Source organism: Giraffa tippelskirchi, chromosome X, assembly GCF_054371585.1.
Source record: "Giraffa tippelskirchi isolate mGirTip1 chromosome X, T2T-mGirTip1v1.2.pri, whole genome shotgun sequence".
NCBI classification, from domain to species: Eukaryota; Metazoa; Chordata; class Mammalia; order Artiodactyla; family Giraffidae; genus Giraffa; species Giraffa tippelskirchi.
Genome location: NC_137289.1, coordinates 142552202 through 142565228, shown reverse-complemented (window position 1 = coordinate 142565228; position 13027 = coordinate 142552202). Strand labels below are relative to the sequence as shown.

Below are 13027 nucleotides of genomic sequence, written 5' to 3'. Positions count from 1 at the left end.
AGGGACTACTTGAGCAGGTGGACTATACTCAGAAAGACAGAACAAGGACCTGGGGAGGGGGGTGGACAGGGGGCTGTAATTTTCACTGCTCTGCTCAGAATCTGCAAAGTGAGATGGAAAATGCTTAAGCATTTTCTTAAGGGAAGTTTAGAAAATAATCCTTGCTGAAGGGAACTGAGGTTTGTCTGCTGCTCACACCATAAGGAACCTGGTTTCCCCACCAGTTTTCATGGTGCTTCTCTCTCTCCCTTTCTCTCAGGTCTCCTACGTAAAAGCGATTGACATCTGGATGGCGGTGTGCCTTCTGTTTGTGTTTGCAGCCTTACTGGAATATGCAGCAGTGAACTTTGTCTCCAGGCAGCACAAGGAGTTTCTGAGGCTCCGGAGAAGACAGAAGAGGCAAAATAAGGTACCGTTGACTCTGAGTGCTGACAAAGTCAGGTAGAGTTTGAGGTGTTGAACCAGTCAATGTAATTTAGAAAACAGAAGAACACATAGTGAGCAAGAAGCTGAAGTTAAGTTTTGTCCTGATTCATCCTACTATACTGAATTACTGCTCAGGTTGGACCTTTAAAATTGGGACAGAGTTGTCATATTTAGCAAAGAACATTCATCAAGAGATGAATGGATAAAACAGATGTGGTATACATATACAATGGAATATTACTCAGCCATAAAAAGAATGGAATAATGCCATTTGGAGCAATATGGATGGACCTAGAATTATCATACTAAGTGAAGTAAGTCAGACAGAGAGAGACAAATATCATATGATTATAGGTAGAATCTAAAAAACGATACAAATGAACTTATTTATAAAACAGAAATAGACTCACAGACATAAAAAACAAACTTATGGTTACCAAAGGGCAAAGGGAGAGGAGGGATAAATTAGGAGATTGGGAATAACATGTACACACTACTCACTATGGAGAACAGTGTGGAGATTTCCTTAAAAACTAGGAATAAAACCACCATATGACCCAGTAATCCCACTACTGGGCATATACCCTGAAAGTGAAAGTGAAATCGCTCAGTCGTGTCCAACTCTTTGTGACCCCATGGACTGTAGCTCACCAGGCTCCTCCGTCCATGGGATTTTGCAGGCAAGAGTACTGGAGTGGGTTGCCATTTCCTTCTCCAGAGGATCTTCTTGAGCCAGGGATCTAACCTGGGTCTCCTGCATTATATACCCTGAGAAAACCATAATTCAAAAAGATACAGGTACCCCAATGTTAATTGCAGCACTATTTACAATAGCTAGGACATGGAAGCAACCTAGATGTCCATCAACAGATGAATGGATAAAGAAGTTATGATACATATATACAATGGAATATTACTCAGCCATAAAAAGGAACAAATTTGAGTCAGTTCTAGTGATGTGGATGAACCTAGAGCCTGTTATACAGAGTGAGAAAAACAAATATCATATATTAACACATTATATATGGAATCTAGAAAATTTTACTGATGAATCTATTTGCAGGGCAGGAAGAGAGACACAGACATAGAGAACAGACTGGTGGACACAACGGTGGAAGGAGAGGGTGGGACAAATTGAGAGAGTAGCACTGAAACATATACATTAGCATATGTAAATTAGATAGCTAGTGGGTAGTTACTTTAAAACACAGGGAGCTCAAATTAGTACTCTGTGACAACCTAGACGGGTAGGATCAGGTTGGGGGAGGGAGGGAGGCTCACTAGGGAGGGGACATACATATACTTATGACTGATTCACACTGTTGTATGGCAGAAACCAATACAACATTGTAAAGCAATTATCCTCCAATTAATACTTTAAAAAGTGCCAAAAATCATATATATATTACTATATATAAAATAGGTAAATGACAAAGGACCTACTGTATAGCACAGGGAACTTTACTCAGTATCTTATAATAACTGATAATGGAAAAGAATCTGAACAAGATTGCATATATATACACACATATATATGACTGAATCTCTTTGCTGTACACCTGAAACTAACACAACATTGTAAATTAACTATACTTCAATTAAAAAATATAAAGGGCACTCAGCCTGAATTTCAGATAAATAATAAACAATATTTAGTATAAGTATATCCCAGATGTTTCATGGAACAGACTTATATTAATAAATTATTCCTTGTTTATCTGAAATTAAAATCTAACTGAGAGCCTTGTGTTTTGCTACAGCCTAGCAACTGTCATTGGAGATACATATTCCATCTGACAAAATTACTTTAAAACTTTGTTGTTTTGAACATTAATAATTTGTGTGTCTTTGCACACAAAACTACTTTGACTTTTTCATGAATTGCTTGGCTTTATGTAAATAAGGTCCCTAATCATGTTGATTTCAACCTGATAAATCCAATTAGACTGACTTCATTGTCTCAACTTAAATTTTAATGCAGAAACCCCAAATTTACATTATCTAGAAGTTTGAAGTTGGAAATACATGGCTCAAAATCTCCACTTCAGTGGTTCCTAAACTTGCCTGAACATTAGAATAGCCTGGAGATCTTTCAAAAATCCCAAAACTTGGTCATACCTCATACCCATTAATCTCAGTCTTGGAATGGGGCACATGAGTATCTCTGAAGCTCCCCAGGTAATTCCAGGTGCAGACGCATTTGGGAAGCAGTGGTCTGGTTTATAATTCAATTTCATATAGCACTCCAGAAGCCTTGCACTTGTTTTCAGTTTCGGATTCCAGGAGAGAAACATGCTCTTTGATATGTAGAACATTAGTGCCTGTAACAATATCACTAGAGAACTGAAATTAAAGTTTTACACACAGGAGATGAAAGATAGTTTTCAAAATCTCCTCCCCCTAAAAAATGATAAATTGAACCCGCTGGTAAAGCCATAGTTATATACTACTCTGTTGGAGCAAAAACAAAAATGTTTCATTGTCAATTTTAATGCTTCCAAATACCTAGATGTAAAGCTGAACATTGTAAGGTATGCTATTTTAAAAATTTTTATTTATTAATTTTTGGTTGTGCTAGGTCTTCCTTGCTGCTGAAGGGCTTTCTCTAGATGCAGAGAGTGGGGGTTACTCTCTAGTTGTGGTACACGGGCTTATCATTGCAGTAGCTTCTCTAGTGGCAGAGCATGGGCTTAGTTGCCCTGCGGCATGTGGACTCTTCCTGGAGCAGGGATCAAACCCATGTCTCCTGCATTGGCAGGCATATTCTTAACCACTGGACCACCAAGGAAGTCCGAACACTGCAATTTAGATGTTGCTTACATTGAGGAACCTATGTGTCAAAACTGAGTCATTATAGCATGTGCCAAAATGTTTCCTTCACATACTCTGGGCTGGTATCCTGTGTGCTGCCCTTTTTCTCTCTTTCCCTCATCCCAGGAAACAATACACACATGTGCATGCCCTTTGCTGCACATTGTTCAATATCAAGCCTCTCTCAATTTTCACCTCCCTGTTGGTGATAACCATTTCTTGAACCTCTTCCATAGGTATCTAGCACAAAGTGGCAGAAATTTGAGGTCACATGTGCCACTCAGGAAATATTACTAGAATGTAAAGGTATTACAGTTACATAAACTGTATTCTCAGAATTCCCTGGTTTAGCTTAGTAATTACCCGCTGACTGTTTGCTCTCCCAGACCAGAAATAGAAAAGGAGTTTCATTTTGCTCCCTGATTCTGAATAACTGGGAATACGTTCATGGAATGCTGTGTGGAGGATTCTTAGGCTGTACCTGTATCTTATCATAAAAGTCACCCGGAATGCTTGTTAAGAGTAGAGAGAGCATCACACCCCAAATCTTATGAAACAGAATCTGCAGGGAGGTCACTGAGAATTACTACTTTTCACAAGTGTCCCAGTGAGTCCTATGATAAGGTTGTTTGGGGGAAATGTGGGCAGTATTAGAGCAGGTGGTAGAGAATGAGAAAGACAAAAGAGTAGGAAACGAGGTTGGAGGAATGGTCATTTCAAGTTCATATAAGACTTTGTAGACCAGTGTGAAAGAATAGATTTTATTCTGATTGGATTAGAATCACTGGCTAGATTCAACATAGCAAATACCAGGATATTGAGTGGGTAGTACATGAGAAGCAGCAGCAGATTAGTCAGGAGGCTATTACAGAAATATGGGGACATGTTGCTGGCATAGACTGTGGTACTGGTCACAGAAGTGGTCAGAGTCAAGATTCATTCATTCATTCCAAAAATATTTGATTTATATTGTGTGCCAGGAGCTATGTACATCATTAGAATACATAATTGAACAGCACAGACAAAATGCAATTCAATGATGAAACTTACATTCTAGTGGTTATCCTTTTGGGGTAAAACCAACAGGTCAGGCTGATGCATTTGATGTGGGGAGGTGAGGAAAAGAGAGGAATATGTCTCAGATGGTTGGCTTCAACAACTTGGGTAGTGTTTAAGATGGGGACTACTGCAGACTTGGGGTGGAACTCAGGTCATTTTGATGCCATTAAATTTAGATGCCTGTATGACACACCAGTAGGGTTAGCAAGTAATTATATAGATATACACACCCAAGGGAGATAAGAAATCTGAAAAAGGGCCTTTGAGAGTAACCAGCAAATAATGCTTTAAATCCACAAAACTGGGTAAGATCACCTCCTAAGTGTAAATTCACAAAAAAGGTAACCATGTGAGGTGATGGATATGTTAATTAGTTTGATGGTGGTAATCATTTCACAGGGTACACTAGCAAAACCTCACACTGTACATCTTAAATACTCTCAACTGTTATTTGTCAATTATAAAGTTTAGGGGGTTAACTTAATTACAACATTGAATAATGAAATCATTCCTCAAAGAAAAGGAAAAAAAAAAGCTCTGAGAATGGAACACTCCACCATTTAAAAAGCCTGTCTAGAACAAAGGAAATGATGGCAGAGTTTAGACATCACTTCCATTTGCCTTTGCTGTTAGGAGAGCCTAGAAGATAGCATGGAAGATAGTGTGGGATAATGGGAGGAACCTTTTTCAAAATGGAAGATAAAAGAACATGTTTAACAATAGGAATACTGTAGCGAAAAGGGAAAAATCAACACTGCAGTGAAAGAACACCATAATTTCAAGGGGAAAAAAGAACACCTTGAGAAGAAAGGGTGACAATTCAGAGCCAAGGGTCAGGGTTAGCCTTACATGGGGACAGATATTTCAGCCACTTTAATAATGACTTAAATTAGGGTCAGTTCATTCATGAGGATGCCAAAACAGTTAAATAATTTGCCCATGCTCATGAGCCACGAAGTAGCACAGCAAGATCTGAAGTGTGAGTCTGTTTCCAGAGACCATGTGCTTTTACCACTATACAGACAAAAGGGAAGAATGACAGTAGGTGCTGATCCATTGGTAGTTGGATGATGGTACAATGTAGGAACTCCTAATTGCTCCCATCATTTCCAAGGATTATCAGGGAGGTTATAAGCTGAAAATGGGATGGAAAGAAGGAATACAGAAAGTTTAAGGAGGAACGAGATATGATATTAAATAGTAGTTTGGGAGAGTAAAAAACCATTGCTCTCAAGAGAGAGATGGGGTCAGGATGCTGAGGCAGATGTAGTGGGAGACTGCATCTGAGGTCTGTGGTTATGAATTTCAAGTTTAAGCTGAAATTTAAAACTTTAATTAAAACAACAAGCAGGTGTGTGTCCCTTTGTAGTCAAGGCTCTTACTACCATTGACAATTAAATTTGGAAGGAAAAAAAAGAGGAGGAGGCATTTCCAATTATTTATCCCTTAGGAAATGACATCTTTCCAAGCCAGTGCTTTTCAAACTTTTTGAGTCTAAATTATGTTCACAAAAAAATGGTAACAAGAACTCGCAGTGATTGAGGGCTTACTATAAACCAGGCACAAATCTAGGTACTTTCCATACAGGAATTGATTTAATCCCCACAACTGTGAGTGCTGTGATCATACAGCCGGCTTACTACAGAAAGTCCTAATTCTGCCTATTTTTCTGATGCTCTGTGTAATTTGGCATTTGTCCTGAATTATTAGTTCTAAAATAAAACATCTATTAATAGTTGCATTAAAATAAACTGAGATGGGTTTGGTGGACCTTTACTCTGTATACATCTGCTTTCTGTCACGGTGTGATCTTCTGGGGTAGGGGCATACAGGTACAGTACACAAGTTCTTACTTCAACATGTGCTGAAATCTAAAAAATAATCACCATCTGTAGCCTCTGTTCTTGAACCTTTCCAAAAGCAATGTCAGAACTAACACTCTTCCCAGGATAACTGGAACAGAAGTTGCTGATAAAATGAAGTGCACTCAGACAAAAGAGGCTGGGGATAAATAAATCTTTCGTTCGGTCTGTCAGTGGTAAGATACTACTGTCCTGCTAACAAGCATCTGGGGCACCAGCCTTGGCCCATGACATGGCATGCAAAAGCCATTAAGCCACTAGGCAACTACTTGGTGGGGTCAGTGGAAAACATGGGAAAATCATAGGTTCGGTGAACATGAGACCATCATAATAGAGGCTGAGCAGTCTCGCTATGGGCATCTGAATGCTCATGATTGAGTGGCTTTGTGAGTTTTTGATCATTTAAATCTGTAATTGTCTTATTATTTGATAATTACTGTAAAATAAAAAAGCATCATCATTATAGAGCTGGATGGTCCATGCCACTTTCCACTATCAAAACTGTCCTTGCTGGGATAAAATGTGGTCATCCTGTCAATAATGAAGGCAGTATTCTTATCTCCATCCTACAGATGACAAGAGGAAAGCACTGAGAGGTTAAGTAGAACAACCAAGGCCACACATGCAGGCAACTTGCCTCCAGTGTCCCTGACCTCAGCTGCTGCCGTGCACAGTTCATGTTTTACATCTTACATTCTGATCTAGTATCTCTTGCTCACTCACACACTTAAACATCTCTAATGTACTCTAATATTTTCTATTATGTTTTCTTAATGCTGGTCCATCAGGGATGAGGTTGGAGTGAGGCAAGTGCAATTAGTCATATGACTACAGGGTTAGATCTTGTTTTTATTCAAATTTGGTATTTTTTTTCACCATGGATTTTTGCATTAATAAGGAATTTTTCAAATATCGCATTAAAATAATGCCCTGAAGTACTGGGGTTTTGGCACCCCTTACATTTTGCACCCGAGACCTTACTCAACTTGCCCTAGTTTCAGCCCAGCTGGTGATGAACTATTAAATTTTCATAGACCCTACTAGGTTGTAGCCTGAATATAAAACAAAAACAAGCCACCATTTTTAAATGTTCAATGTTTCCAACGAAAAAAGGCATCTCTTTAGTTTCCCACTAGGAACCTGGCCACCCCAGCACAATACAGTTGATTCTTTAGACAGTGTAAGAATATCCAAGAGCAGATTACTTCCCAAAGTGACACTGGCATGATGATTTATTCAAGGAAGGTGTTTATGGAGGGAGCCCCTGAGACTACAATTACTTATGTGGGAAGAGTACCTGGTGCTTACTGAACAAGTTATGAAATGGGGTCACTTTCAAGGAGGGGCCAGGCAATTTGCAACTAGGTGCATTTGCTTTTCCTTTTCTACATCTCAAAAAGCAGCCAATTTCATCAAAGCTGAGTTTCTCAGTAACACTCAAGACAAGATCTTCACTGACAGATCCTGCAAATCCCTATGATTGGGCCAACCTTGGTCTATTAGAAGTTGATGCCCAGGGTCTATGTAGTAAAATCCTATTTTTATGTTATATCCTCAGCTCCAGTAAGTTTTCACACCATGTGATAGTTTAACAACTGTCCCATAAGAACTTTAAAGCCTCACTGGTGCCTCGCTCACCCTGTCTTTTTATATCTGGCCACACCACTCCTGACTTTGGCATTGTGCCTGATTTCAGAGGTTTCCAGTTACCCATAGAGCCCTGACTTCTTTATTTTCAGTGACTAAACAGAAATTGAAGCTGTTTTAGAACATGGTTATGGCTTCAAAGCCATTTAAGGCTGAGCTACCTTTTAAAGGGAATGCTGTAAACACACTGTTTAGACTTCAGTCTCCCCAGAAGAAAATAAGAGGCCTTAACCTAATTAGACAACAGGGTGAGAATGTGAGGCCCTGACCAAAATGTCTCACATGAAAGTAACTGGGGAAAGTACTCATTTTTTGCAATTTTCTCTTTCCCTCCCTTCATTTATCTGTCCTTCAATTCTTATCTAAATTGCTAATTTCTCAAAAGATAACTTCTTATTAATTTGAAATAAGTATACATATAACTGAGTCACTTTGCTGGACACCTGAAACTAATACAATATTTTAAGTCAACTATGCTTCAATTAAAAAAATAATTTCCTGATCCTATACGGCTAAAAGGATGTCATTCTTTCAAGCATCCATATTACCTAATTTGTTCCTTCTATAAGGTGTCAGTTTCTATCCATTTGTTGCATGTTTTACGGAAGAATATAAAATTGAAATGTATTGCAGGTATTATTTAGGACACTGTGCCTAGAAATACCTGAATCTTGCTCTCAACCAGTCATCTTCTCATTGACCTATTAGAGGAGAATAAACCCACAAGAACAGTAACTATTTTACTATTATCCAGGCTTTAGCCTCAAATCCTAGTGCCATGCCTCAGGAGGAGAACTTAGAAGAAGCCCTGTCCCTCCTCTCAGTAGGTCCAGAAGCTCTGCACTATTTCCTCCCCAATGTTTCAAAGCCCTTAGATCTTCCCACCCCAGTGGGACAGAAGCCCCACTGCTGAAGGCCATAAGACAAGGACCCAGAGCAGATGTTCATCCAGGAGTGGCTTTTTCACAGCCATGGGGTCCTGGAATGTCCCCAGTCAGACCAATACTCCTCCTTAAGGACCAAAGTCTACTTCCTCTCTTCCTGGGGACATTCTTTAAAACACTTAAGGATGGTGAACTGGAAGGCCTTTTCAAAGTTTCTGGGCTAAACTGACCAAGTCCTTCCTATGATACGGCTTATAGCTCCTCAGCATACTGGTCACCCTTTCTGTAGTTTGCCAGTGACATCTTGAAATATGAGTCACAGAATGTGACAGTCCAGGCCTGATCGGGATGTAACACAGAAAACCAGTAATATCCCCTCTGTTTATCTGCATTTTTCATAGAACGTTAAATTACAGTAGTGCTTTTCATATTCCACATTTGACTCATTTTGATGTTGCTAATGCTTGTTCATTTCCCAAGTCTTTTTTCCTATTAATACAAATAGCTATCAAGTTATCTGTTCTTAATTATATACTTGATTTTTTCCAAACCTAAACAAAGGACTTTATATTTATTGTTACAAATTTTTACCTCATTGAATTTGGCCCATTTTTAAGATGGCATTAATCTTCTTGATAGTGATTTAGTCATCTGGAAAATTAGCTACCACATCTAGCTTTTTAACACTCACAAATAGGTGCCAATGCCCTTCAAGAAAAGGCCACCAAGAACAAGCCAGTAGTTAAGTTAGGCTTACTGTTCTTTGCAGCAAGGAGGAACGTGTACTATAGAGAGGACTCTAAACTGGGCGATTTGGGAAGAAAGTCTAAGGAAGCAGAGGTCTGCTCTAGACTGGATGCTGTCAGAAAGCAGGGGAAATTCTAGGATTAGGTATCTCAATAAATCTTATTTATAGGAGGGCAGACTAGAGTTAGAATAAAATTTTATTTGGTAAAGAAGAAGGAATCACTCATTTTAACTGAAAGAAAGATGTTGAGTATTTTCTGAGTGTCATAGTGACCTTGTTCTCATCTGTGCTTAGCGAACATTATGACCTTGTTTTGTTTCACTACTCTGATCATAGTCTCAGAGTAACCTTGAGGATGGTATTCTGCAAGATGATTTGAACCACCAACATACAAACAGAAGCTCTGTAATTTACCAGTTATGTGACTTTGGCAGGTTACTTTTAAAAAGAGTCTCTGTGCCTCAGTCTTCTCATCTGTAAATAGAGTTAAAATGTATTTATCTTATAGGGCTGTGGTGAAAATGAGTTTCCATGGGTAAAGCTCCTACAACAGGCCCTGGCATGTGCTAAATTCTATGTTTAGTGATTGCTTGTTTGAGTATCCACTTTCTTCACCTCTAAGGTATGTGTATCCTTTATGAACAGGATCATAAAGGTTTTGCTCAATTTATGAGAGAACATATTCTATACATTGGGCTTCCCACGTGACACAGTGGTAAACAATCTGCCTGCTAATGCAGGAGGCATGAGTTCGATCCCTAGGTCAGGAAGATCCACTGGAGTAGGAAATGGCAACTCAATCCAGTATTCTTGCCTGGAAAATTCCATGGACAAAGGAGCGTGACAGGCTACAGTCCATGGAGTTGCAAAGAGTCAGACACAACTGTGCTACTGAGCGTGCGTGCGCGTGCACACACACACACACACACACATACATTCTACAGATTAAAATCAACTATCTTAGAATACAGCAATAGGCTGCCAACAGGCCCCTCCCCTATTTTTACTCCTCTTATCTTTCTTTCACAAAGGGAAATTAGATTGCACAGCAAGATGTCACCCATGTACAGCTATTGTTATAATCATAGAGTTGAAATAATGAATTTGTGCTTTTACTCTACAGTGTCTACACAAGAGAAGCAGAAAGATTAAGGGCAACCTGAATTCTTCCATTTTACCCCCTACTGCTAAGATGTAGTTTAGCCACAGACAGTCAGCACAAGACCACTTTTCTCAAAGTCAGAGAGCCCATTAAAACACTGCCAACTCCATCCTCAAGTCTGCTTGCTTGTAAGCCTCATGAGCATCCTATTCTAATAAATCACTTCTTATCTACAAAAAAAAAAGACCCTGCCAATTCAATTAGAATGTAAATGGACTTTAAAAGAAGGCTGCTGAAATGCAGACGTCATTACCACTAAGCCTAACCGCCAAACAAATCTAAGCAAATGGGGAATCCACTGAACTATAATTAGAGTAGGGTCAACCTTTGAGAATCTTGCTTTTTAAGGTCTCTCACCTTTCTCTTAGTTGGACAACTATGCAACTGAACTGAATTGAATATCTTTCTCTGCCTCTCCAAAGGCTTGTTGTTGTTCAGTCACTCAGTCATGACCATCTCTTTGCGACCCCATTGACTGCAGCACACCAGCCTTCACCATCCTTCCCTGTCCCCCGGAGTTTGCTCAAACTCACGTTCATTGAGTTGGTGATGCCATCCAACCATCTCATCCTCTGTCGACCCCTTCTCCTCATGCCCTCAATCTTTTCCAGCATCAGGGTCTTATCCAATGAGTCGGCTCTTCACAGAAGGTGGCCAAAGTATTGGAGCTTCAGCTTCAGCATCAGTGCTTCCAATGAAAATTCAGGGTCGATTTCCTTTAGGATTGACTGATTTGATCTCCTTGCTGTCCAAGGGACTCTCAAGAGTCTTCTCCAACACCACAGTTCAAAAGCATCATTTCTTCGGCGCTCAGCCTTCTTTATGGTCCAACTCTCACATCCGTACATGACTACTAGAAAACCATAGCTTTGACTATAAAGACCTTTGTCTGCAAATATGCTGTCTCGGTTTGTCATAGCTTTTCTTCCAAGGAACAAGAGTCTTTTAATTTCATGGCTGCAGTCACTGTCTTCAGTGATTTTGGAGCCCAAGAAAATAAAGTCTCTCACTGTTTCCATCGTTTCCCCATCTATTTGCCATGAAGTGATGGGACTGGATGCCATGATCTTCGTTTTTTGAATGCTAAGTTTTAAGCCAGCTTTTTCACTCTCCTCTTTCACCTTCATCAAGAGGCTATACAGTAGGACCTTGTTGTCTATCCATCCAATATATATATATAAGAGTTTGCATCTGCTAATCCCAAACTCCCACTCTTGGAATCTCTGGAAGCCAGTGTAGAACAAACCTCAGAGGGAAGAAGAAGTTGGGATATTTATCCCCTGCCCTCAACTGTTATTAACGGAGGGCTGTTTCTGGAGTAAGCCCTCAGTATTGCCAACTTGCCCTGCAAAACTTGAGCATGCTTTTGGGGCTAAGACATTCCCCTTTTCCTCACAACAAGGCAGAGCAGAGCTTGTAGCAGAAAACCATGATTATACAGTGAGTGCTGTAGGGATATGGGTGAGGCATCCACAGTGTTTACATACAGCCTCTATCATATCATGACAGCCTCTATCATATGTACATAGACTAATGAGCAGACACATTTTCTGTCTCTCCCTGGACTGTAAGTATCTCAAGGGCAAACTTTGAGGATGGCTTATAGAAGGTATGCAATACATCTAAACTGAGTCTATGAATGAATGAATCAGTGAAATAGTCTCAAAGCAAAGGAAAACAATAATTTTAAAGAGAAGAAAATCAGAGTCGGATATGACCCAGTAGGAAGGAAGGTAGCAAAGAAAATATAGATAATGGGGAATAGCCTGAGATAAAAGAATTGGAGGGAGATAGTAAAAAGACAGGGATTGAATTTGCAAGGCTGCTTCTGCAAGTCACTTTTCTTTTTGCAAAAGGGAATTCCATATTGCATGCCCTAAAAGTAGTCAATCATAAGAACTAACAAAATGGAAAAAACTTGGAAGAAGGAACATCTGAAAAATATTTTAGGACTACATACCCCTGATAAGCACCAGCTGTTTACCTTGCTGATACAGGGAAATTACAAAGTACCATGACATTTATTTTTTCTTGCTGGCTTTCACAATTAAGTCCAAACTCCTAATCCACTCAGGTCTGTTAAAGCCTCATCTAAACCCCTCAACCTTTAAGACAAAAAATAAACATGCCACCTACCTCCCAGGCGAAGCATTTACAACCTCTTCAAAATCCTGCTTGCTAAGGAAGCAGTTGTTACCTTAATTAATGATCTATGAAATCCTCTTTAAACACTTTGTGCAAACATGCAGCAGAATATGGAAAAAATGCTAAATGACTGAAGAGAACATGCAGTGTTTTACTGTGTTCGTCTTGAAAGAAGAAAACTTCTATCCAAGGACCAAAAAAAGGAGTCTTGCATTTTCAATCTAAAAATATCTTTATAAAGTATTTTCTGTTTGTTAATCTTTCAATGGTTAGTTTCCCAACA

The 13027-nt window shown here is 39.4% G+C and overlaps 2 protein-coding genes across 3 annotated transcripts in view; one reads left to right on the top strand and one right to left on the bottom strand.

The window, feature by feature from the left end:
- Positions 1 to 13027, bottom strand: part of LOC145536274 (uncharacterized) — a 401900-nt gene that overhangs the window by 287788 nt on the left and 101085 nt on the right. The window lies entirely within an intron of this gene.
- GLRA2 (glycine receptor alpha 2) overlaps positions 1 to 13027 on the top strand; it is a 197525-nt gene that overhangs the window by 162269 nt on the left and 22229 nt on the right. For both annotated transcript variants that reach the window (XM_081565319.1, XM_081565320.1), the window contains exon 8: positions 260 to 409. In XM_081565319.1, coding sequence (XP_081421445.1) covers positions 260 to 409 — 150 coding nt within the window. The remainder of the gene's footprint in view (positions 1 to 259; positions 410 to 13027) is intronic.